Source organism: Toxotes jaculatrix, chromosome 17 (assembly GCF_017976425.1).
Source record: "Toxotes jaculatrix isolate fToxJac2 chromosome 17, fToxJac2.pri, whole genome shotgun sequence".
Lineage (NCBI taxonomy): Eukaryota > Metazoa > Chordata > Actinopteri > Toxotidae > Toxotes > Toxotes jaculatrix.
The window spans coordinates 4,000,011-4,021,775 of NC_054410.1; the positions used below are offsets into that span (position 1 = coordinate 4,000,011).

The 21,765-nt window shown below is 42.6% G+C and overlaps 1 protein-coding gene across 2 annotated transcripts; it reads left to right on the plus strand.

Annotated features, from left to right (window-relative positions):
• Positions 1-372: 372 nt before the first annotated feature.
• paplna (papilin a, proteoglycan-like sulfated glycoprotein) lies at positions 373-20,436 on the plus strand. Of its 2 annotated transcripts, XM_041059982.1 has the most exons (28): positions 373-760; positions 3,008-3,070; positions 3,493-3,596; positions 5,619-5,679; positions 5,858-5,960; positions 6,173-6,303; positions 7,147-7,270; positions 7,429-7,509; positions 7,598-7,770; positions 8,129-8,252; positions 8,381-8,507; positions 8,651-8,716; positions 10,305-10,509; positions 11,432-11,608; positions 11,744-11,894; positions 12,295-12,375; positions 13,173-13,368; positions 13,647-13,731; positions 13,946-14,069; positions 14,393-14,927; positions 16,608-16,766; positions 16,870-16,997; positions 17,586-17,640; positions 17,859-18,005; positions 18,129-18,256; positions 18,554-18,662; positions 19,226-19,401; positions 19,558-20,436. In XM_041059982.1, the coding sequence occupies exons 2-28, from the start codon at positions 3,014-3,016 to the stop codon at positions 19,716-19,718; spliced, it is 3,768 nt and encodes a 1,255-aa protein (XP_040915916.1). In that variant the 5' UTR covers positions 373-760; positions 3,008-3,013; the 3' UTR covers positions 19,719-20,436. The 2 variants fall into 2 exon arrangements, with proteins under 2 accessions (XP_040915916.1, XP_040915917.1); XM_041059983.1 differs by lacking the exon at positions 8,651-8,716 and having other exon boundaries at positions 374-760; positions 19,558-20,435.
• Positions 20,437-21,765: the final 1,329 nt, after the last annotated feature.

A 21,765-nucleotide genomic window follows, 5' to 3' on the forward strand; every position in this document is an offset into this window, starting at 1 on the left:
AAATTATTCCCAAAGTCTTTGTGTTAGTGTTTGATTTGAGATTAGTGTTGAATTACTGACAAGACAAAATGAAAGATCAGCTTCAGGGACTGTTTTATTTTTTCTTTTAAAACTGATTTTCTGTTCTGAGTCCCACTGAACTTCTCTTTTAACACGGTAAGGTAACATTTGGGACCCATTTATTTTCAGCTTAAAAATTATAGCTCAGCCTTTCCATTAGACCCAAACCTTTGAAGGGAGATGACTTTGGATGGTTACCCTGGCATTACATGCACGGTGTGGACAGTGGGAGCGCATGATAATAACGCGTTGGTTACAGCAAAGTGGGAATGAACTTTTTCAAAACCCTCATCTATGCTTATATGGACCTTAAACACACGAACGCACTGATTAACTCTTATTTTTACTGTGTGAAATTAGAGCGCGTAAAAGATCCCCGTCTCCGTCAGGAGGGGCTGGATGCGCCGCGGAGGAGGTGACGACGCAGCGGAGGAGGTTTAACCAGCAGGACTTTCTCTTCTTCTCGTCGGTTTCCTGTTGGACGAAAGACAGAAATAGAGGGAGAGAGAGAGAGAGAATCAGCCAGATAACCCCCCTCATATATCCAGGGCACCGCGGCTCTTTTCAGACGCATCTTCAAGTCAAAGCTCCGGAGTGAAACCAGCTGTCAGATCTGCTGCGCCCTGCACGGTTCTCCTCAAGAATCCGATCCAGCAGCGGTCTGGGACTCCAAGAACCGCATTTAAAACCACTGAACAAGGTGAGGACACTTATGCTTTCACCTTAGTGATAATGAAGGTTTCTGTTCATGTCAGACTTTCTTTAGACAAGTATTTGAAGAAAAACTCCTGTTTTTTGGACTTTAGAAAAACATAAAATATTCATTGGAGGACGTAAAAAATAATTCTTAGTCTGAGAGAAAAGTTAATGAGAAAGTTCGTTTACAGATTAACTGAACCCTACTTCACATTTACATTTATTTTAGGAGAAAGGAGTAAAGAAAGGGATGTCAGGTACAGAGAAAATTAAAGGGACAAGACAGGAGGTAAAAACTAACCTGCACAAGGTATAAGGGACATTTGTGCTCATAGGAATATAAAAGATAAAAAATAACCCATACACCATAATGAGTAGCCAACAGATAAACTTTAAAGAGGAAAAAAAATCAAAGAATATGTTTGTTTTTTGTTGAAAATTTTGGGAACAGTATAAATCCAGGTGCCCTTTGCAGACCTGCCTCACACGGTACACAGGACACAAGACCCTGCTTGCCCTCGCTGACTGAGGAATAATTGTTAATTTGGTTGGATAAAAGCTTGTACAGCCTGTGGCTGAAGGCTTATATAATAAAAAGTAAGTGATGCAGCAGTCTCACAGGGAATTTCTGAACAGATCAGAGGTTTATTGTGTTCAAGATCAAGAACCTCATTGGATCTGAGACTGCAAGAGGACACGTTGTTCTGCTGTGACATGTCTTTGTGTTTGGCAGTATGCCGTCTTTTTAGGGCACTTGATTTGAACAGCTTAGAATCTGCACTGAACATTGGTTTCCTAATGTTTATTGCTATTCCTACAGGCTACAGAAAAGACTGTAAACAGTCGGTTCATCAATGTGTTGACGGAAAGAAAATGAACTCACAACAATTCATTTGTCATTTAAGTCATTTGTCAAGCAGAAATGCTTTTCCTGATTTCAGCCTCTCAAAGGTGACGTTTTGCTGCATTTCTCTGTTTTATATTATTGTATATTGAATAACCGGGTTTTGGACTGTTGCAGTAAATTTTAAGACATGTTGGGCTCTGAAAACTTGTTTCACTAATTTCTGACATTTGATAGAGCAAACGATTAATGGAATAAAAACAAAAACATTGTCAACAGATTAATCTGTAATGAAAATAATCACTGGGGCAGCTCTAGTCATCAGGTGGGGGACTAGAGCTGTTGGCACAGACAGAGACAAGAGTGCAGTCCCAGATTACCAACACCACCCAGGGGCGATGACACCATTAAGTTGCTCAATTTGGGGCTTTTGGTCCAGTGAGTGTTTGTGTTTGAGACGGCTCAGACATAGCCATCCCTCTGTTCACTGTGGGGTGTTCACGGCTGCAGGGTAACTTTCCTCACAGTGGGGGCATTTGGTGGCCATGGCTAACAGCTCAGAGGTAGTTTGGCAGCTCCAGCCAGCCCCCCTGCAGGAAACCCTCCATTTGCCCTGGAAAAAAAAAAACAAAAAACAAACAAACAGCCTCTCCTCATGCAACAAACATTTTTAGGTCAGTTAAGCAATTAAGTGCTGAGGTAGCTGAGGGACATGAAAATTCCAGTTTTGGTGATTTTCAGGTTATTCATCATCATTTTTGATTAATCTGGTGATTGTTTTCCTTATTAATCGATTTATTGTTCTGTCTAAATATGACAGAAAACAGTAGAAACATTTGAGACAATGAAACCAGTGTTTTTTGGCATTTTTGCTGAAAAAATGACTGAGAAATAGAAAAAAGATGAATAAAATGATCAAAGTTGATCTGACACAGACTTCACTGCGTAGACTCACAGAGGCAGATCCAGCTGCTGATCATCTGCTGTGGTTGGTGGCTGCAAACCAAACCACAGGACAAGCTGCTGCATCAGTTCATCTTGTACGTTCAGCTTGATGATCAGGGCTCGATGATCGACATTAAATCATAAGCGCCCTCAGATTTATAACTTTTTATATACTCAGAAACATTTTAGGAAACGCTGCAGGGCAACGACACGCAGACATGTGCAGCCTCTCAGCCAAAACTGAAGCGGATTCTTTTTATTTATTGTTTTGTCTTGTTCAGGGGGTTCTTACAGCTTCCTTCTGCCCTTATAGAGCTTTTTGTGTATGTTGGCTTGTGTCTCACATCAATTACTGTTTCCACTCTTGTTGCCCTGGCTTGTTTCCGAAAAAGTTGCTCAATGTGTAATAGCCTCTATTAGTCACGGTGACTAACTCTGGATGTTTTTTTTTTTTCTTTCCAGGGAACAATGAAGATGCTCCTGCCTCTGCTAATCCTTCAGCTGCTCTTGGCTCCAGTGCTCATGGTAAACTCCCACTGAAAATGAAAAGTTCCATGCAATGTCCCTGTCCAACAAAAGCCCAGACATCAATCTGTTTTTAGGATTGTAGGATTCTTTTCTGTCTCTTAAACCAGTGCAGTTTTTACAGCATTTCATGTGTAGAGCTGATTGATCAAATAATTAGCTGACTGAAAAAAAATTATTGAGACTATTGTCTTTAGTGGTTAACAGGTTCTCAGATGTGAGGATTTGGTACTTTTCCTTTTGTTAAAGTTATTTTAAACTGAATATCTTTGCGTTTTTGCTGGGAAGATGAACATTTAATCACATTTTGCACTCTAAGAAATTCTGACCTATGAATAATTAAGAAAATAATTTGCAGAATAATCAATTATAATTGTAAAAAAAACAATTTTTTTGCCTACATTATGCCATTTTGTGTGCAGGTGCCCAGTGTGGATTACTGGGACTCCTGGGGTCCTTACGGAGAATGCAGTCGCAGCTGTGGCAGCGGTGTGACCATGAGAACCAGACGTTGTATCACTCACAGGTTAAGTCTCCCGCCTTTATATTTATCTATTTTTCATCTGCATCTACATAAACATGCCTGCGTAGGTGTGTAAACACACACGCTCCAGTCTCTCTTTGGCAAACCCAGCTCATTGTGAGGCCCTGAATACACACACACACACACACAGTTTGGTTTTGTTCCTGTGTGAATAAAGCTAATTGTGAGGTTCATGGGCACAGACTGTATCTTGATGGTAAAAGAATGCCTTGAAGTCATGAGGACGTGGGCTTGTCTTACATCCCAAACAGACTGCAGGGAGGGGCCCTTTCACATTAAAAGGACCTCACTTTGCTGGGTGTTGCCCTTTGGCTGCTGAAGAGGATCGGATGGGGAGTGAACATTTCTATCTACCCTTTTTTTCCCCCTTTGGGCTGAAAAGGCTTCAGAGGCGGTTTTAAAAAAATAAACAACATCAGTTCATCATTTTGCTTTGCTGCAGATGTGCTTTGGTTTTTTAAAGTATCATTTTGTTAGAATTGGTTTCGGTCGGTTGGTTTGAAATGTCTCTCCCTTACATCTGACTGAATAGGACAGAGTGAGGAGTCATGAAGTCATGCTTACTGTTGTTGCCAGTTTACATTGTAAATGCTCTGTTCATAGCTGTTATTGCTGGAATCCAGCCGACATGTCGCCTCATGTAACACTCAAAGTCTGTGTTAACGAGGTGAGAAGCGGTGTCTCATATTTTGGTTGCTCCAGAGTAGTTTGAACCTTTTACTTCAGTTATAGTACCAATAAAATTCAATGCTGGTTGCTTGATGCATGTTCGGATGTTTTCCACTGTCAGTGAGTCAGACCTCTTTAGCTGAATGATGATTAATAGGAAAGATGTTCTGCCCGCTGTTACCTATTTGGATGAACTCTGTCAAATCTTGTCTGCCAGGTTGCCCTGAATTACACCTTTAAATACTATGATTTGACAGGCTGAATCACGGTGTGCTTTACAGGAACTCCCATTTTACCGTAAATTCACTTTAGCATAAAATGACCTGACCTTCATCCAAAAGATTTTAAAGCACCACCTTCCTGTTATGCATCATTTGAATACAGAGAGTACTTTTTGATGGTGAAGAGTTGAGGGCTGGATGTTGTGAACGACTGTTTCGACATGTTTTAGTTTCAGTTTTGGCGTGCTGACAGGAGCCCGTCTTGTTTTTAGGCCTGAGGGCAGGTACTTTTGGAGGTGACTTAATCATGAGTTATCAGCATGGCTGCGAGGGAGGGTGGCAAAACAATCTGCTGTTTCACAGTTCACCGCTGTGCAAGTGCGTGGATGTTTGTGCAGAGTTTGGATTCAGCGGTGTTGATGTTGAGGCTCTTGCTGTGCTGAGAAGTCAGTTTTTTATAAGCACAGATTAAAGAGGAATGCCACTTAATGTCAGAGCTGAAACTGGTTATTTCTGTGCTCCCAGACAGTTTGTATTTGCATATACAGTCTCACCTAGTCATTAACTGCTTCTCTGTCACAGTGATGACCCATAAAGTTTTAGTTCAATGTTTGTCAGAAAATATGCAAAGCTTTTTTTTTTCTTTTCAGCACCATTTGTGGCCTGACGGGGGCCACACAGAGTGCTGCTCAGCCTTTGGAATCAGTTCTATAATGTTTATAATGTAGCTCTGATGACATTTCCAAAGTTTGGAAAAGTGACCCTGATGATTGGCGTCAAAGCAGCTTGGGTTTGAGACTTAAACCTCGTCCAAGAAGAACTGCACCATGAACACCTCAGCCTTCGCTGCATCGATTTTGACCATCACTCGTTTAATCTCTCACAGCTTTATTTAAAGTATAATGCTAAATCACTGGAGAAGCGTTTTAAAAAGCTGAATATATCAACATGTCGTGTGTGGTTTATTTCACTCACACAGTCAGCTCTTGTAGCTTCATAAAGACACAGCAGATACTGTCAGATTTAAGAGAAAATTAAAAGTCAGCATCACGGTTAATCTAAGAAAACATCAGCCAACTGTGTCTCATATTCATGTCCCATCTTCTGCATACAGGACTGATGGAGGACACAACTGTGTAGGACCAGATAAGTCCTACCGCTCCTGCAACATCCAGGTGAGCTAACACAACTGAAACAAAACTCAAGTTTAGAATCGGTGTGTGGCCTATGAACACACTCAAACCAGATAAATTACTTTTGACCTGCTCTCTTTGTTTTACCTTGTTTTATACCTGAAATGTTTCTGCTTAATTGACCTTTGACCTCTCCGCTGCCTCCCATTGTTCCCCTCAGGACTGTCCAGAGGGATCCAGGGATTTCCGTGAAGAGCAGTGCTCCCAGTTTGATGGGACTGACTTCCAGGGGAAACGCTACAAGTGGCTTCCATATTATGGAGGTTAGAGAAGTGGAGAGGAGCGGATGGTTTGGGCTGTTAGTTTAGTACTTTTGAACTGACATGACTATAAAATGTGTAACACAAAGTGGCCGAGGTACATGTACATATACAATAACGTGTAACACAAAGGCTCCATGACTGTAGAACATAAAAAAATAGATGTTAGATGATTATATTAATTTATTCTATGATGATTCTCATCTCTCTGACAGCTGAGAACCCCTGCGAGCTGAACTGCATGCCAAGAGGAGAAAACTTTTACTATCGTCACCGCAGCTCTGTGGTTGACGGTACACCGTGTCACCCAGGACGGAGGGATGTTTGCGTGGACGGAGTCTGCAAGGTAGGCTGCATGGAAAACGACAACACACATAAAATGCAGTGACATGAGGTTTTTGTAACAGATTAAACAAACGAGATAAAACATTAATTATTTAGCTCCAGTGAGGCTGTTTGTTGGATTTTTAAACTGCACAAATACCCAGAAAGCACAAACACAGTCTAGACATATGTGAGACTGGTATCGATCGTCTCATCTAACTCTGCCAGAAACTGAAATAGCACATTTCCCAAAATCACCGGACAGAGTCAGAGGAGCTGAGCTGTAATATCAAACACTTGTTCTGTTCTCATTCTGTTCCCATGTTTTTTTTTTTCAGCAACCTATTAACCTTTTCCTCATGAAACACTTCATATGTTTAACCTCTGACTTCACGTCTTTAAACACCTCTTCTGTGGAGAGCAGCCGTCTGAAATCCACCCCGTTCTCAAGGCTCATTTTTTAATGTTACTGTTCATGTATTTTTACCTCCAGCACCAGAGTTTTGTTGCCTGGTTTTCTGATAGTTACTTTCATCGAAACACTGTGTTCCCACACACATTTCATTCTTGTCTTGTTAAATCAGATCTTGTGTTGGTTTGGCCCTTGACCCTGCAATTCAGGGATTTTTACCGTTGCCTTTTGGAGGATTTATGAAGAAAAGTTGACTCAACACCCGCTGCACATTTTTTATGTGCAACTTTTAATTTTTTATGGATAATCCTTGCTTGGCCATGTTTGATGGACTTGACAGTTTTCATGGTGAAACGGTATCAGGTGTTTCTCAAGAATTTTGCATCAATAGGAAGGAAAAACTCAGTTTCTGTTTTGACTCTAATAAAATACTTGGTTTTTCCCCTTCTCCAGCGCCTGGGCTGTGACAACATGCTGGACTCTCCTCAGCAGGAGGACCCCTGCCTGCAGTGTGGGGGTAACGGACAGTCCTGCTACCACGTCAAAAACACCTTCACTGTACGCGACCTGCCAACCGGTACGATGCACCTTTTGACCTTGGGCATGCACCAACAGATGTTTTCTACCATCAAACTTGGCACCACATATTCCAAACTTGTGTCAGTGATCTTGCTCGTTCTTCTGCAGCCCTTTGTAGTTTCTGTGTGTAAAAAGAGTGTCTCACTTTCATCTCAGGCTACAACCAGATGTTCATCATCCCTGTTGGAGCCACCACCATCAGCATCAGGGAAACGGTGGCTACACGCAACTACCTTGGTAAAAGCCTTTTTAGAAAAACAAAACAGTCAAGAATCAGAAAAGAACAGATTGTTTGACAGATGTTTAACTGCTCTGCATGGTCCAGCTATCAAGAACCTGCGTGGTGAGTACTACCTCAACGGCCACTGGGTAATTGAGTTTTCCAGGGCAACACCCATTGCTGGAACCATGCTGTACTACCAGCGAGGCGCTGAGGGTGACAACGTCCCTGAAACCATCATCGGCCGCGGTCCCACCACTGAACCCCTTGTTGTTGAGGTAAGTTCACATACAGCAGATATGAGATTGCTTTTGTCTGTCAAATATTTACAGTTCAATAGCAATGTTCATTGCACCGCACAGACTGAGCAACATATTGATGATTTTTTTTTTTAATATTACCATTGATATTTTGTGTAGAAGTGAGAAACCAAAAACATCTGGATTCAACCCTTAGGGACCATGAATATCCACAGCAAATTTACCAGGAATCTGCCCATTAGCCTTTCAGATATAATGTCACGGGCAAAATTTTGTCCTCAAAGGACAGATCAAGGAGTCAGAAGAACAGAAGGGTTTATCCTCTGAGGATCACAAATCTGATTGTTGATCTTCATGTACAACTCTCTTCACTCAGCTGATCAGCCAGGAGCCAAACCAGGGAGTGGAGTATGAATATTACCTTCCTAATGGACGCTCCAGAGAGGGCTACTACTGGAGTTTTGGGTCCTGGTCTGCCTGCAGCAAAGAGTGTGGATCAGGTTAGAGCCTCATTCACCGTTGCCCATGCATTTAAACATGTTTGGATATGGAGCCAGAACATCCTTATTTGAAGGTTCATAGTCCTGCTTCTTTGAAGATGAAAGTTTTCCATCTCTGTCTTCATTAGGCTACCAGTCTCGGTTGGTCTTCTGCACCATCGATAACGAGGCCTATCCCGATTATCTCTGTGCATCCCTGCCAAGGCCACAGTCCAACCGTACATGTAACCCACATCCATGCCCACAAATCCGCAGGTAAATCACAGTCAGATTCCACTGATTAAATGTGTTTTCATTGCTGCTTTTTTGATTGTGCTCCTACATTTGCTGAAGTTCCGAGAGTAACTGTCAGAGCAGTTTTTTTTGACTGTTGTTGGTGTGTTACGACTGTCTGAAAGGATGGCGTACCTGTATCCACCACAGTTGTGGAGATCCTCAGAAAGACCCAGAGCCTATGTACTCAGGTAACCCAGGGTCTGTGGTTGTAGTGTTAGTTGTAGGTGAACGCAAACACTGGGGGGGGCATCTGAATCATCAAGCCATGATTTGCACTGATCACTGCTGATTTTCAGAGCACGCACACAAGTTTTTAGTAAGTCTCTTAATTAAAAAAAATATGTCTTCTGGCCTTTAAAAAGTGCTGAAATAGCCAAAAAATAATTCTTAAGTGTAACAAATGATGATTAAAATGTCGGTCACAAACCCTTCCCCTTCACATGTGTTAATCTAGCATCTGTGTGTAGCACAAAGCCTGTTCTTCCATGTAGGGTGAGAACGGGGGGCAACAGCCAAGCTCAGCGATCTCCTCTCAACCTTTTAATGATCCTCATTTGTCTTAGACACAGTTAACGTCTCTCCACAGGGAGACCGAACAGTGATTTGATGCTAGGTTTCCACCAAAGACTTCTTCCCCATTTAACCTCCCAACCTGTGGCCCCTGTACCTGATCCCTGAGCTGGGCTGCTGCCTGATTGCTTTAGCAAACGATAAAACTCACTGATGTAGCTGATGTGCTCTGAGGTGTTCGTAGGTTAAAGGTCATCGTGCAGGGGGTGTTGAGGGATTGTGTGCATATGAATGGGACCCAGCAGCAGTGGTGTGGCAGTAAATAGCCGGGGCTTCACTCAGTGACTCTCTGGTATTTCCTGCTTCTTTTCTTTGATGCTGCTGCTGCTGCTTAGAAACCTGAGATGTTTATGAAGCTCGGGTGACGCTAACTGCTCCTTCATTATCCCTCAATTTAAAGATACACTGCATGGAAGACCACAAACATAGATGTTTGCTTTTTTGGGGTTGTATGTTTGAGCTAAATTTGGGGCAGAGATTTGGGAGATAAATTTTGGGCTTGTATTTTATCTTAGCACTGCTTTACTGTAATTACTGCTACTAGCAATTAGTGAAACTAACCCAGAGGTGAAAAATACTTAGAGCAGCTGGTGGCTGGGTTTTCTCCAAAAGGATGCACTGTTTTTAACATAATCATGTGTTCAGCAGTTTTTTTAGAAGCTGAGGGTCAGTTTGGTTAAAACGATGCATCCTTTTAAAACTGCATTGCATTTGAAGGGTTTCATTCCAAAATACTGATTTATATCTGAACTACGAATAGTTAGCAAATATTTGTTACTTAAACAAGTTAAAATTCAGTTATTGCTGAAACAGTTAGTCAAAAAAAATCAATTAATTTATTTTGTTGATGGACATAAAATCTATTTATCAATTAAATTTCTTTATCAAGAAAAAATGCCAAACATTTACCGGTTCCAGCTTCTCAGACTTTCTGCTTTTCTCTGTTTTATATTATTGCAAATAGAACACCTTTGGAATCTTGGTTGGACAAAACGAGCAATTTGGGAAACTATAATTGAGATTTTTCTCTATCACTTGATGTATAACAGATGAAACAATTTATGTCCTGTGATGTCTTCGTTCAGAGACATCTGGGATCATCAGATGAAAACATATTTTTCTGATTTTGGAATGAAACTCCTTCTTGATCAGTACAACCCCTGACTTCTGTCTCCTGCCTCTCCTCCCTCCTGGTGGGTTTCTCAGCTGGAAAACCGGGGAGTGGAATACCTGCTCGGTTACCTGCGGCGGAGGCTCCCAGGTGCGCACTGTGCAGTGCGTGTCCCATGATGCCTCGGGGCCCCGTGTGGTGGAAGATGCTGTTTGCGCTGCCTATGCTGAGGCACCTCCATCTCTGCAGACCTGCAACATGCACAAGTGTGCAGAGTACCAAGTGGGCAGATGGAGTGCGGTGAGTGAACTGAGCCACAGCAGGTGACCACAGCTGTCAAAAGCATATCTCTCACATGACCTATATAAAATAATGATGCAATAATAATGTAACAGTGGTGTAAAATCAGTGACCTTAATACAATGTTTGTTTGTTTTCAACAAAATATGGGAAAGATCTTTGGGACCAGGTCTAAAATTGTTTTTACTGATCAGCAAAGTGAATAATTTTAACTCCAGCTCTAAGAATAATCTCGGAAATGTCTTCAAAATAGTAGAAAGTGTTTTCAAATTACCCGTGGGAGTTTGTTTTGTTTTAACTTTTATAGAAATTAAATGCTTAGCTTCTCTGAGGCAAATGCAGTGATCAATGCACGAGTCTCAAATGTAAAAGTGATAATTACATGAGAAGCCAAACTGAGTCCTATAAGCCTAAAGCACAACACTAGATGCAGGGAGGGGACATATTTAAATAGCGAGTGCAATAAATTACAGACTCAACACAATTACAGACACAAGCTGCAGATTGTGGTTCAGATTTGTCTTCATTTGTCTCTAATGTTAGCATCCACATTTTTACATGAACTGTATTTTACATAAATAACATTTTCCTCACTTTTTACTTTTCTTAAACTTTACTCAAATTACAGACAAGGCCGAAAGTGTTGGCACCCTTCCTCCTCATTGAAACACGGCTCGCTTTTTCGTCAACATGTCTAAAAATTTAAAGCCCTTTTATCACGCTTTACATTTGCCACAGAATAAAACAAACAAGTTTTTCTTGCCAATTTTACAAATCTAAAATGACCTGGATTGCTTCGAGACGGTGAGCTACAAAGCTTTAGGTTAAGGGTGCGAATATTTTTGTCCATGCCATTTAAATTTTCTCACTACTTTCTCACTAAAGAGAAGGTGTTATAAAATCTGTGCTGTTGTGTCTGCAGTGCTCTGTGACCTGTGGTTCAGGCGAACAGACCAGAGAAGTGACCTGTGTGGGCTCAGGTGGGATGAGGTTGGAGGAAACCTCCTGCAGCACTTTGCTCCGCCCGTCCACCGTCCAACCCTGTGAGATGGCCGCCTGCCTGAAACAGATCAGCTGGCATATCGGAGAGTGGGGACTGGTGAGCGGAGCTGGACGGGGAACAGAAACAATACAGTGCAGTTATTGTGGCTGAATGTGAAATATCCCGTCATCATTTCTGTGCTTTGTGTTGGACAGTTTGCCCTGCTTTTAATTTCTCTCCATTGTCCCCCAGTGTTCGAGGAGCTGTGGTTCTGGCTCTCGAGAGCGTCAGGTGATCTGCTCAGACCGAGAGAGGAACCTGTACCCTGTGGACCAATGTAACGCTCACCCCAAACCCTCCACAGTGGAGCGATGCAACACACAGCCCTGCTACAGACCACAGGGTTAGAACATGCACAGCTGGCTCCTAAATTGTTATCGTCCAGTATTTATTGTCATACTCTATGGCTGTCTTTTATCTTTGTCTTTCTGAATATGTATACTTATAAATTCAAGTTTTCTGTTTGTAAATTGTTTCTGGAGTAAAGATTAAAAATAAAAGAATAACTGAATGAGTCAATGAGAGTTAGTTAGTCAGCACGAGCACCAGTCGCACATTTGCTGAGACAGAAAAAGAAAAGGTATCTGCAGAAAAATGGTCAGTGAAAAGCTCACGGATAAACACATCACAGCATCATAGTCTCTGTCAGTGTCAGCCTACATCAGGATAATTCAACTACTCATCTACATTACAGACTGAGCCCTTTGTTGATTTGTGTGTTTTTTTTTTGTGTGTTTGTTTAGTTGTCCCCAGCGTCCAGGACCCACGAGGACATGACAATACTCAGACTGGCTTCCAGCCCTATGTGGTAGATCGCGCAACAGGTTTGTCTCCATCTCACTGTTTGTCTGTGGATGATATGATGATTGTTGATGTTTCATGAGCATGACAGTGAGTTCAGTGAACTTCAGTGGTCTCCCCAGTCACCAGATCTGAAAAACAAATCTGCATAAAATATATGACGCAGTTTGTTAAGAATCTATTAACGTTTAAAACAGTTTCTCATCATGGTTTGGACCAGAAAAAACAAATCTAGGTGCAACTGCAACCTGATCATTTTTACCCTCCAGTTCCCCTGCACCTCCCTCCTCTCTGCTAATATAACTCCTGTCACTTTGTCCCCATCAGCAAACCACCCCCCCACACCCCCACCCCCGTCCCCATCCAGCCCCTGTCCCAGCACTAATTATCCAGGCCTGATTGACATGTTTTCAGGGGTCCATGGGCATTGTCGGCCTGATTAAAATATTTCCGAGGCACTGAAGTGTGCTAGTGCTGGCTATGGTGTTTCTGGCATGTTGTGGCATTTTTCAGCACCGTGTGCTGTCCCAGTGGTTAGGAATTTCAAGTTTGAGGTCTTGTGTGTGTTCACTTCCTGTGAGATTATTTATTCTGAATGCTTGCACTTCTAGTCCGAATGCGTTCTCTTTTGTTTCAGCGTCCTGTGAAAACTCACTGTGTGGCCTCAAGCACAATAGCTTAGACTGTTGTAAATTTGTAAAGCTATGTGTGAACTTCTTTATCGCTTTGTGTTGCCTTGTCTGTTTAAAACATGTGAACTGTGGGGGTCTAGTCTGCATGTGCAATGTGTGAACTCTCCTCCTGCTTGGTTTCATCTCAGTCCACAGGGCAGAGACAGACCGGGCCCAGACGAACACAGTCCATGACCCTCACAGCTCCGCCCCGGCCCTCCACTGTAGCCAGTCCTATTATGGCTGCTGCCCGGACGGACGCACTTCAGCTGGGGGCCCCCAGGGCCTGGGCTGCCCGCAGGCCCCTGCTCCCACTCCTGTCGAGCCATCCTGCGTTCAGACCAGGTATCCAGCTCCAACCTGTCATTACTCTGTGGTTGAGGTCACATGTGGAGTCTGTTTTAGAGTCTTTGTCTGGGTGTCATTTTTACGGCTGTGTGACCACTGTAACCAGGGATGGTTTTGTATTATGCGTGACCACAGTAATTACCAGTAAATGACCAGGCTGAATTTGAGGTTTTCCTAGAAATGTCAAAGTTGCACATTTTTTTGTTATTTCAGGCAGTGTTTTCAGCACAAACTGTTTTATTGTTTGTACTTACTCTCTTCTTGTCGTGTGTCAGTTATGGCTGCTGCCAAGACGGTGTGACGGCAGCTCAGGGCCCCAACAAGGAGGGCTGTGCGGAGTTTGTGGCCCCAGCACCCACTGTAAGCCAACATATATAAAATTCTTTTTTTGAAATGTTTGCTGGCTGAGACGGACTCATCTAGACAGTGGTGAAAAGTTACTGTCCTGACGAAGTGTAATTAAGAAAAAACAAGATTCCTCATTATTGTCTGCTCAGAATCAAAATGAGTCGCGTTTTTGGGGTATGGACAGTTCTTTCATGCATTATTACACAATTTTGACGTACTTCCTCAGGTTGCTCCTCTTCCTACTGAGAATGCAGTACAGTGCCGAACCACCACCTACGGGTGCTGTTATGACCGCACCACACCTGCAGGAGGACCCAACGGGGAGGGATGCCCTAACCCACCAAACCACAGTAAGGGATTGAAGGAGCAAATAAACAGTCCCACACAACATCTGGTTTTGCCTTTTTAAAGTCCAATCTGTTTAAACTTTTTTTGAACTTGTGGCACCAGAGAACTGTTACTAACATTTAGGCAGTCTGAAGGAAATTAACCTTTAACCAGAAAAACAATGGCTCAGATCTTAATTCCATTATGTAAAAAACTGTTCTGAAAAAAGGGATTACTTTTTGTCTTTCCGCATTAACTCATTAACAGTGCCATCATATAAAGCAACCCCTCTTTGATCTGGAGACAGCCTGCTGGTAACTTCGCTTGCTCTGTTTCTTTGCTGTAGTTGAGCGCTCGATCTGCTCCCTGCCTCGTGCTGCCGGCTCCTGCAGCAGCTGGGTGTCGCGCTACCACTACGATGTCATCACCTCCAAGTGTGCGCACTTCTGGTACGGAGGTTGCCACGGCAACAGCAACAACTTCATGACCCGGGCAGAGTGCCAGAGGGCGTGTCAGGTGCCTGCACCGAGCCAGCAGGGCCCGGGGCCAGTCGCTCCCGCTGGAGAGCCGACCTCTAGAAGAGAAAACACTCCTGGAAGGACCACATCTGGAAGAGCTACCACGTCTGGAAGAGGTACCGCATCTGGGGCAGGCACCTCATCTGGAGGAGGATCTAGAGCAGGGGGATCCACCTCAGGAGGGTCAACAGGTGGGCAGTCACGCAGCATGGGGAGGATTTTCACAGTCGAGGGAGGTTCAACCAGTGGCACCAGCAGACAGGCCACAAGCGCTGCCACACATGCCCACAGAGGTAGAGTCTATCTGCGGGGACGCCGGCCTTCACCTGTCACCGCTGCACAGCACAGCGGCCCGGCTGCGAGGTAAGACCCAGAAGACCCAGGGAGCACGGCGATAAGCCCTCTCCCTGCTCCAACCCCCGCCACCACTGGCCTCATAATGCTGCTTACAGCCTTCAATACCCCTGCTGACGGAGCCCCAGTCAGCGCTGCCCTACTCTGATTCTGAGTAGGGCCAGAGAGTGAGCTGAAGGAGATTGAAACGCCGTCCAAAGACAAATTGTGTGCATCATTCACTCAACCCCAGAATATGATGATAAAGTTAATGAAAACGTTTTTTATCATTGTTTCGTGTACAAATATTACCAGCCTGCATGATCTTACAAGACGTGACAAACCACAAACAGAAGTTAAAAAACGAAGGGCAGCAGCTCACGATCTGATTTTTAAACATCCTCAGTAAAACTGATCAGTTTCTAATGAAGCATCTGTATCTGTAAAAGACCAAATCTTGGCTTCTCTTTCAAAATTTTGAGACACAGTTAGCTGACTTAAAGAGTAACTTAACACCCTCCCTGAAAAAACTTGTTTCCACTGGCCTCTGGTGGTTTAACTTCTCACCTTGCTGCAGTGATGTAGAAGTGTACTCCACGGTTTGTTAGTACACTGTGACATCATCATTGTGTGTCATTGTCTGTGGTCAGAAATGCTGTTTTCCAGCCTTGTGTCCAGTTACTCTTTAAAGACAATACAGGAAACCACCGTTCCCATATTTGGAATATCTGCGCAACTAAATATTTCATATGTGCTGTGCTTTATTTTATGTAACGTGCTCTTTATGTAGACGCACATCGTTCTTGTGATGCTAATATAATCTAAACCCTTGCTTAGTAAACACACTGCAGCTACTTCCAGCTCCACAGACTCTCACTTTCATGTCTGCTTAAGTAGCAACACCTTGTTTCTTCCTTTAACCTCGACAAAAAGTCAGAAGTTGACAACCTCACAGCGACTCCTCTGGGACTTTTCACTGTTTGTCTCGAGTTATTGTTGGTCATCGTGTGCTTATTTGTGCCTGCTCACCTCACCGTGTCAGTCTGCGCCACCTTTGCGCTTTGTGTTTTCACCTTGGTGTCATTAGATCAAACTAATAAAGGTTCTGCTGTGATGCTTCATGTCATTGTATGTGTGTCGTCACTAAACTCCGTCTTCTTCCACCTTAAATTTGTGTAGTTGTGTGTCTTAGCAATATTCAATGATCAAGCTTTCTCTGGTAGACATTGGGAGACACAGCGTCTTGCTGGGAACTTCCTGTGGGTTTTTAGTCGGTGCAGAGAAAACTGTCCTTTGTCTCCATGTGTGTCCACATCACCTTTTAATTTTTTTTTTTTTTTAATGTTTGTTGATTTGTAGTGTCTAAATTTGTTGTTTTGAGGGTGAGGGTTTGTATTGTTTGTCATGTCACTTTTCATGTTGCATGGGCCTTTAGTGTGCCAAAGCTGCGTTTCTTTTCTGTCTTTTTTTTTTCCTCTGAGCTTTCTCTGATGAACCTCTGACGCCAGGCTGTGGGCCCTCTTTATGCCTGCTTTGGTGACTGCTAATAAAAGTACCAACAGTAGAGCATAAAGTGACTCTTCTTCTTCTTTGTTCTTTTCCTCCCTTCAATCTTCACTTTCTATGTTCCTTCCTCCTGTTCCTCCTTCCTTCATTTCCTTCCTTCTTCCTTCCTTCGTTTTGTCCTTGTATCTGCTCATGTTTCCTCAGTTTGACCCTGGGAGAAGTGGCCATCGATAAGACCGACCCCTCCACGGTGGAAGCTTTAGTTCGTCAGACAGTTGTGCTGCCCTGCAGAGTCAGCCCGCCGCCATCCTCCACCGTCATCGTGGAGTGGAGAAGAGATGGCATCGCTCTGTCTACTCGCAGGTCTGTAAAACACACACACAGTCAAAGGCTTGATATACATTTAATTTTGCTCTCTGTCAACACTTGGGATTATTCTTGATTTTCTTATTTAAATGTCCATCAGGCATCACCAGCAGCCTAACGGCTCCCTGTTGGTCGGCCCTCTCACTAAGTTAGACTCTGGTTGGTTTTTGTGCGTGGCCACTCGGGAACGAGAGAGAGACCACCGCTACATTTACCTGTCTGTCTCAGGTAATGTTGTACATTTGCGTTCATTTAATAAACACATTTATACAGTAGATGCATTGTATTTTATTTCTACAGTTAGATCTTAACGTACACATTCTGTATCTGCCCTACGTCTTTTGATTAAAGAGCCATTTATGTTTACATTTTTAATATAAGAGATTAAAAGATTCATTGCATTAAACTCATGGTCAGAATTTCCGAAACAACTCTAGATGTGTCACTTTCAGGACATAAATGTTTTGTTATCATTTTCTTTTATCATCAATTTACAATTTCTTTTATATTTCTTATACAGATAGATAGAGCAGATAGTCCAGTAAATTCCAGATTGTATCAGCAAAGATCGGAGCACTGATCTGATCCCTGCTTCTTTCACCCGTGTACAATCAGCTAATTGGGGCCAGATTCGGTCAAAACCCTAATTTGACCCTAATTTAACCCCAATTAGTTCGTCACACGTAAATCCTGAAGCCCTGATGTCACAGATGATGTCAGAACGTGCTGAGTCTTCATGCATGATGTGTTCATGTGACATTATGTAAGTTAATTATGACCAGGAGAGCACACTTTGTGCGTGTGTGTGTCTCATAGAGGGATCATCCCAGCCGATTCCTACCTCACTGCCCAGAGATGGTCCATTCCCTCGGTAAGAAAAATTTCTACTGTCTGTCCAAGTTTCACTGAATGTCTCCTTTGTGAAGATTATGGACACTAAAAACCTTAAGACGTGGACAATATCAGTGAACTTTAACATTCTGAAGTCTTTCTGATGTCCTGTCTCACGTATTTTGAATGTGAGAAGCTGTAAATGATGAAACAGTCACTGACATATCAGCTCTCCGTTCCTGTGACCATTTCTCTCAGGTTCAGTATCGACCGCTCAAGCTCATCTTCGCTGGAAATGCGAGAAGGACAGACTGCCAGACTGCCCTGCACGATTCTCCCTCCCTCAGCTCTGCAGTCTGTCAGCATTCAGTGGACAAAAGATGGACAGCCCCTCGGTGACTCCAGGTATTTCTGCCAGTTTTTATAGTTCATTTTAACTCTGATTCAAAGGCATTGACTGAAGCTGAAGTTAATTGTGACACCAGTATAAATATGTGGACAGGGTCCTGACTGACTGCTGTGTTACAGGTTTACCCAGCACTCAGATGGCACCCTGATCTTTGGCGCTCTGCGGTCCGATGACTCTGGAGTCTACACGTGTACAGCCTCCAGTCAGCAGCAGCTGGAGCAGAGACAGCTGCAACTCAGAGTCCAAGGTGCATTTTAGTATAACACCCAATTCCTGACATTGCTCATTACTACATTATGTCCATTATGAATGCCAAAGACTGAACTTCAAACTTCTGCTCATGTTGTAGTTTCACATAGGTTCCAGCAGATGGCAGTAAATGTCATAAACTCATCATTGAAAGTGTCAGTGTTAGTGTCACTCCCCCCAGGCAACATCCAGAATAATAGTGTACGAATGTATAAAGACTTTTAAACAGAAAGAAATTGATTTTTTTTTTTAAATTTTCTTTTATCCAATTTTGTTTTCTGGCCTCGTTGTCCAGCCGACCTGAGGATCACGACAGCTCCTAATAACATCCAGGTGTCTGAAGGCAGCACAGCTCTGCTCCCCTGTGTGGTGTCAGGCGACAACATTAATATCGGCTGGTCCAGGTAAAAAGAACAGTATGTGGCTGAAGGGGTTACCTTATCAGACCTCATGCCAAAGTGATGCTTGAGTTTGAGCCCAATAATATTAGCATAGCATGGAACTGCTTTACTTAGAGTTTGGTTTCAAAGCAAAATATCTAAGTACTGTAAAAATGACACAAATAAAATAATGAAAGTCCAGTTATAAACATAAGACAGAAGAAGGTTGAACATGTAAAAAGTTCTAAAGTCCTCTGTGGAGTTACACAAAAAGATATAAGGACATTTTTATAAGGCTGAAACAGTCTTTTTCTTCAACTGAGGCTTATGCAACCTGATAAATGTAAATGACACCTATAAATATTAATTTGAGTCAAAGAAAGAACCAAGCAGTGCCGTAGTTCTCTTACTTTAATTTTCAGTGTATCCATTCAGAATCTGACCTCAAAAAGAGAAGCTCATCTTTGATTCTCCTGAATAATAAATTTAAAGGATTTCAAAGCTGCCACTAAACAAAACTGGTTAAAGAGGCTACACAAAGCTCATGGGGCCTTAACTGACTTTCTTTTTATTCTCTTTTACGACAGAAATGGTGTCCCGGTGCGTCCAGATGGTCGCAACATCCTGATGTCATCTGATGGCAGCCTGGTCCTGAATAATGTAAAGCCATCAGATGAGGGGACCTACACCTGTAACGCTTACACCGGCATCTACTCTGTGAGTGCCACGGCTGAAGTGAGGGTCATTAAAGACACACAACAAGGTGAGAGTACCAATCTAACTCAGCAGGCTCCTGAGGTTTAGGTGATGTTAGAACGAAACGGGCTATTTTAGCTTGATTCAGTCGTTTCAAGATTAATTTATTACGCAGAAGCACCACACGAAAGAAACTGAACAGGACTGTCTTCCATGACTGCAGGTGTCGATGTGCCTCCAGAATGCGTGGACCAGCCTGAGCTTGCCAACTGCGAGCTGATAGTTTACGCCCGACTTTGCTCCAACCCGTACTACTCCAGTTTCTGCTGTGCCAGCTGTGCCAGGCACTCGCAGAGGAACGACAGGTTCGGTCGGCTAGGCTAAGGCCGCAAAGGGTTTAAAAAATGATGGGACAGGCGTTTTGGAGGACTGCATTTTTAAAACCTGAACTTTCAACTCCGAACTGCTGCATTTGCCAAAAGGACTTAAAACACTCGTATCTGAACACGTTGTGCAGAGTCATAATTCTTAAATCTGTGAACTAGGAGCTGTTCTACAGTGAGTGCTTTGTTCAGGGAGTCTGTGCCTTACAATGTAGGTACCATATAATCTTGTAAAGTCTGTTGAATGTGATGAGGCAGAACTCAGACTTCCTCCATCGTTCTTCGCTGTCACATTTTTAAAATTAACTTATTACTCACTGGACCTACTGTACATGTTCTCTGTTTTTAAGAGAATCACATAGCTTTTCCTTTGAGGTCATTAAAAGGATTTAACATATTGTAAAACTACTTCATACCTGCTGTAGTTTTGGCTACTATTTTTTTAAGCAATATTTTGGCGTGTCACTGAGACAGGATTCTGCGACGTACAAGGAGCTCCTACCAGACTGTGTTTATTTTTATGTAATTATTTGATAATAAAAATAATATTTTGATTAAAAATAATGTGGTTTGAGTGACTGAATGTCAAACCTAAAAGAGGACTTGTTATCCCAGTTGGCACCACAGGGGGTCATCCAACATGATAAACGGAAATGGCCCAGTCAGCTGCTTGAGGCTGAACATGTGGGCAGAGCGTTTTCCTTGTATCTGGCTGCTGAAGAGTGTTAATTTACATTAATCAAAAAACTATTACATTCCATGACAGTCTTACTGTTTCTCATTGAGTCAGGGCCAATACAAAAGACCCATATGAATTTTTTTAGATTTATAACAAACTGCATCTCAGGTTGTATGTTGCTCACTGTTTTTATTTCCTAAAATATATCTGATGAAAACTATTGTGTGACATTTTGCACTGACTTGTTGTGAATTAACAATATAATAATTTTAAAATTTACCTGAATGTGGTACTTTGAAGTTTTACCATAGCTTTGAAAATTGACTCTAATGTGCCTCCTTCAGCATTGCATGGCACAAACGGCTTTTTATGGAAATTTTAAATAACTACGCAAGCTTTATTCCAAAATTTGCAAGTATGAGATGCTGTTTTCTGACAGAGATGAAAACAGCAGCTTATAAATTCATTTTAAGGTCAGAGTTTGCGGGAGGAGATGTAAACATCTTGTTTTCTCACTCTCTGTTTCCTGTTTATGTGACTCCAGAGAGCACAAACATGTTTTTCAAGGAAACAAATGGAGAAACAGAACGTGGTCTTCCTCAGTTTGAGTCCCACCGGAGTCTTTTCTGGTAAAAAATAAATTTACAGTTTGATGCGAGTTTGGTGTAAGGCCAGGACATGTTTTAAATGTAGTGACATGCAGAATAGTATCTCATGTGGTGGTTTTTTATAAATGAAGTGCTGACAGGTGTCTCTACCCTGCTGATAATGTTCTGTTCTCTGTGATTGCAGCAAAATTCATTTTGGATCTTTCCTGCAACCTGCATCATAAAACTTTCATGTGCAAATTTGTGCACCAGATCAGTGTAGACAGCTGTTGTACATTACACAACACATACTTAAGTTAATTCTGTTGCTTCAGTTGACACAGAAATGGAGGCCCATGAGCTGTTTGCTCAGAGACACGCAGTGTGGGTGTGAGCTGGTGCAGAGATGCAGGTGCGTTGTGCGAGCCGGAGGTTGTGGTAATGTGGAAGTTTGCACCTCCGTCATTTCTCAGCACAGAGAACGATCTGCAGGCTGCTCTGTGACCACATCCTCTCCTTTGCTGTTGCTCTCTACTCCTCTTCACAGTTTCATGCCCCAGTTTGTCTTCTCACCAACACCAGCTCTGACCTTCTTTTGCACACAGAGAACTTTTATTTCCTGTTGTTATGTGTTAGACTCATACTCTGATCATTTACTTGTTTGAGCTAAAGGAAGAATTTCACAAAAAGAATACAAGCTGTATTACACTGACTGTGTTTGTGCAAAATGGAAAAACTAGATATGACTCAAAGAAGCCCATTTTAATGAATTCAAGTTCGAA

Bases quoted from the DNA above. Each gene is read 5' to 3' on its own strand.
- paplna (XM_041059982.1), top strand. From the start codon at position 3,014: ATGAAGATGCTCCTGCCTCTGCTAATCCTTCAGCTGCTCTTGGCTCCA. The intron at 3,597-5,618 runs GTTAAGTCTCCC...TTCTGCATACAG, and splicing joins AGACGTTGTATCACTCACAG to GACTGATGGAGGACACAACT. The intron at 11,609-11,743 runs GTGAGCGGAGCT...ATTGTCCCCCAG, and splicing joins ATATCGGAGAGTGGGGACTG to TGTTCGAGGAGCTGTGGTTC.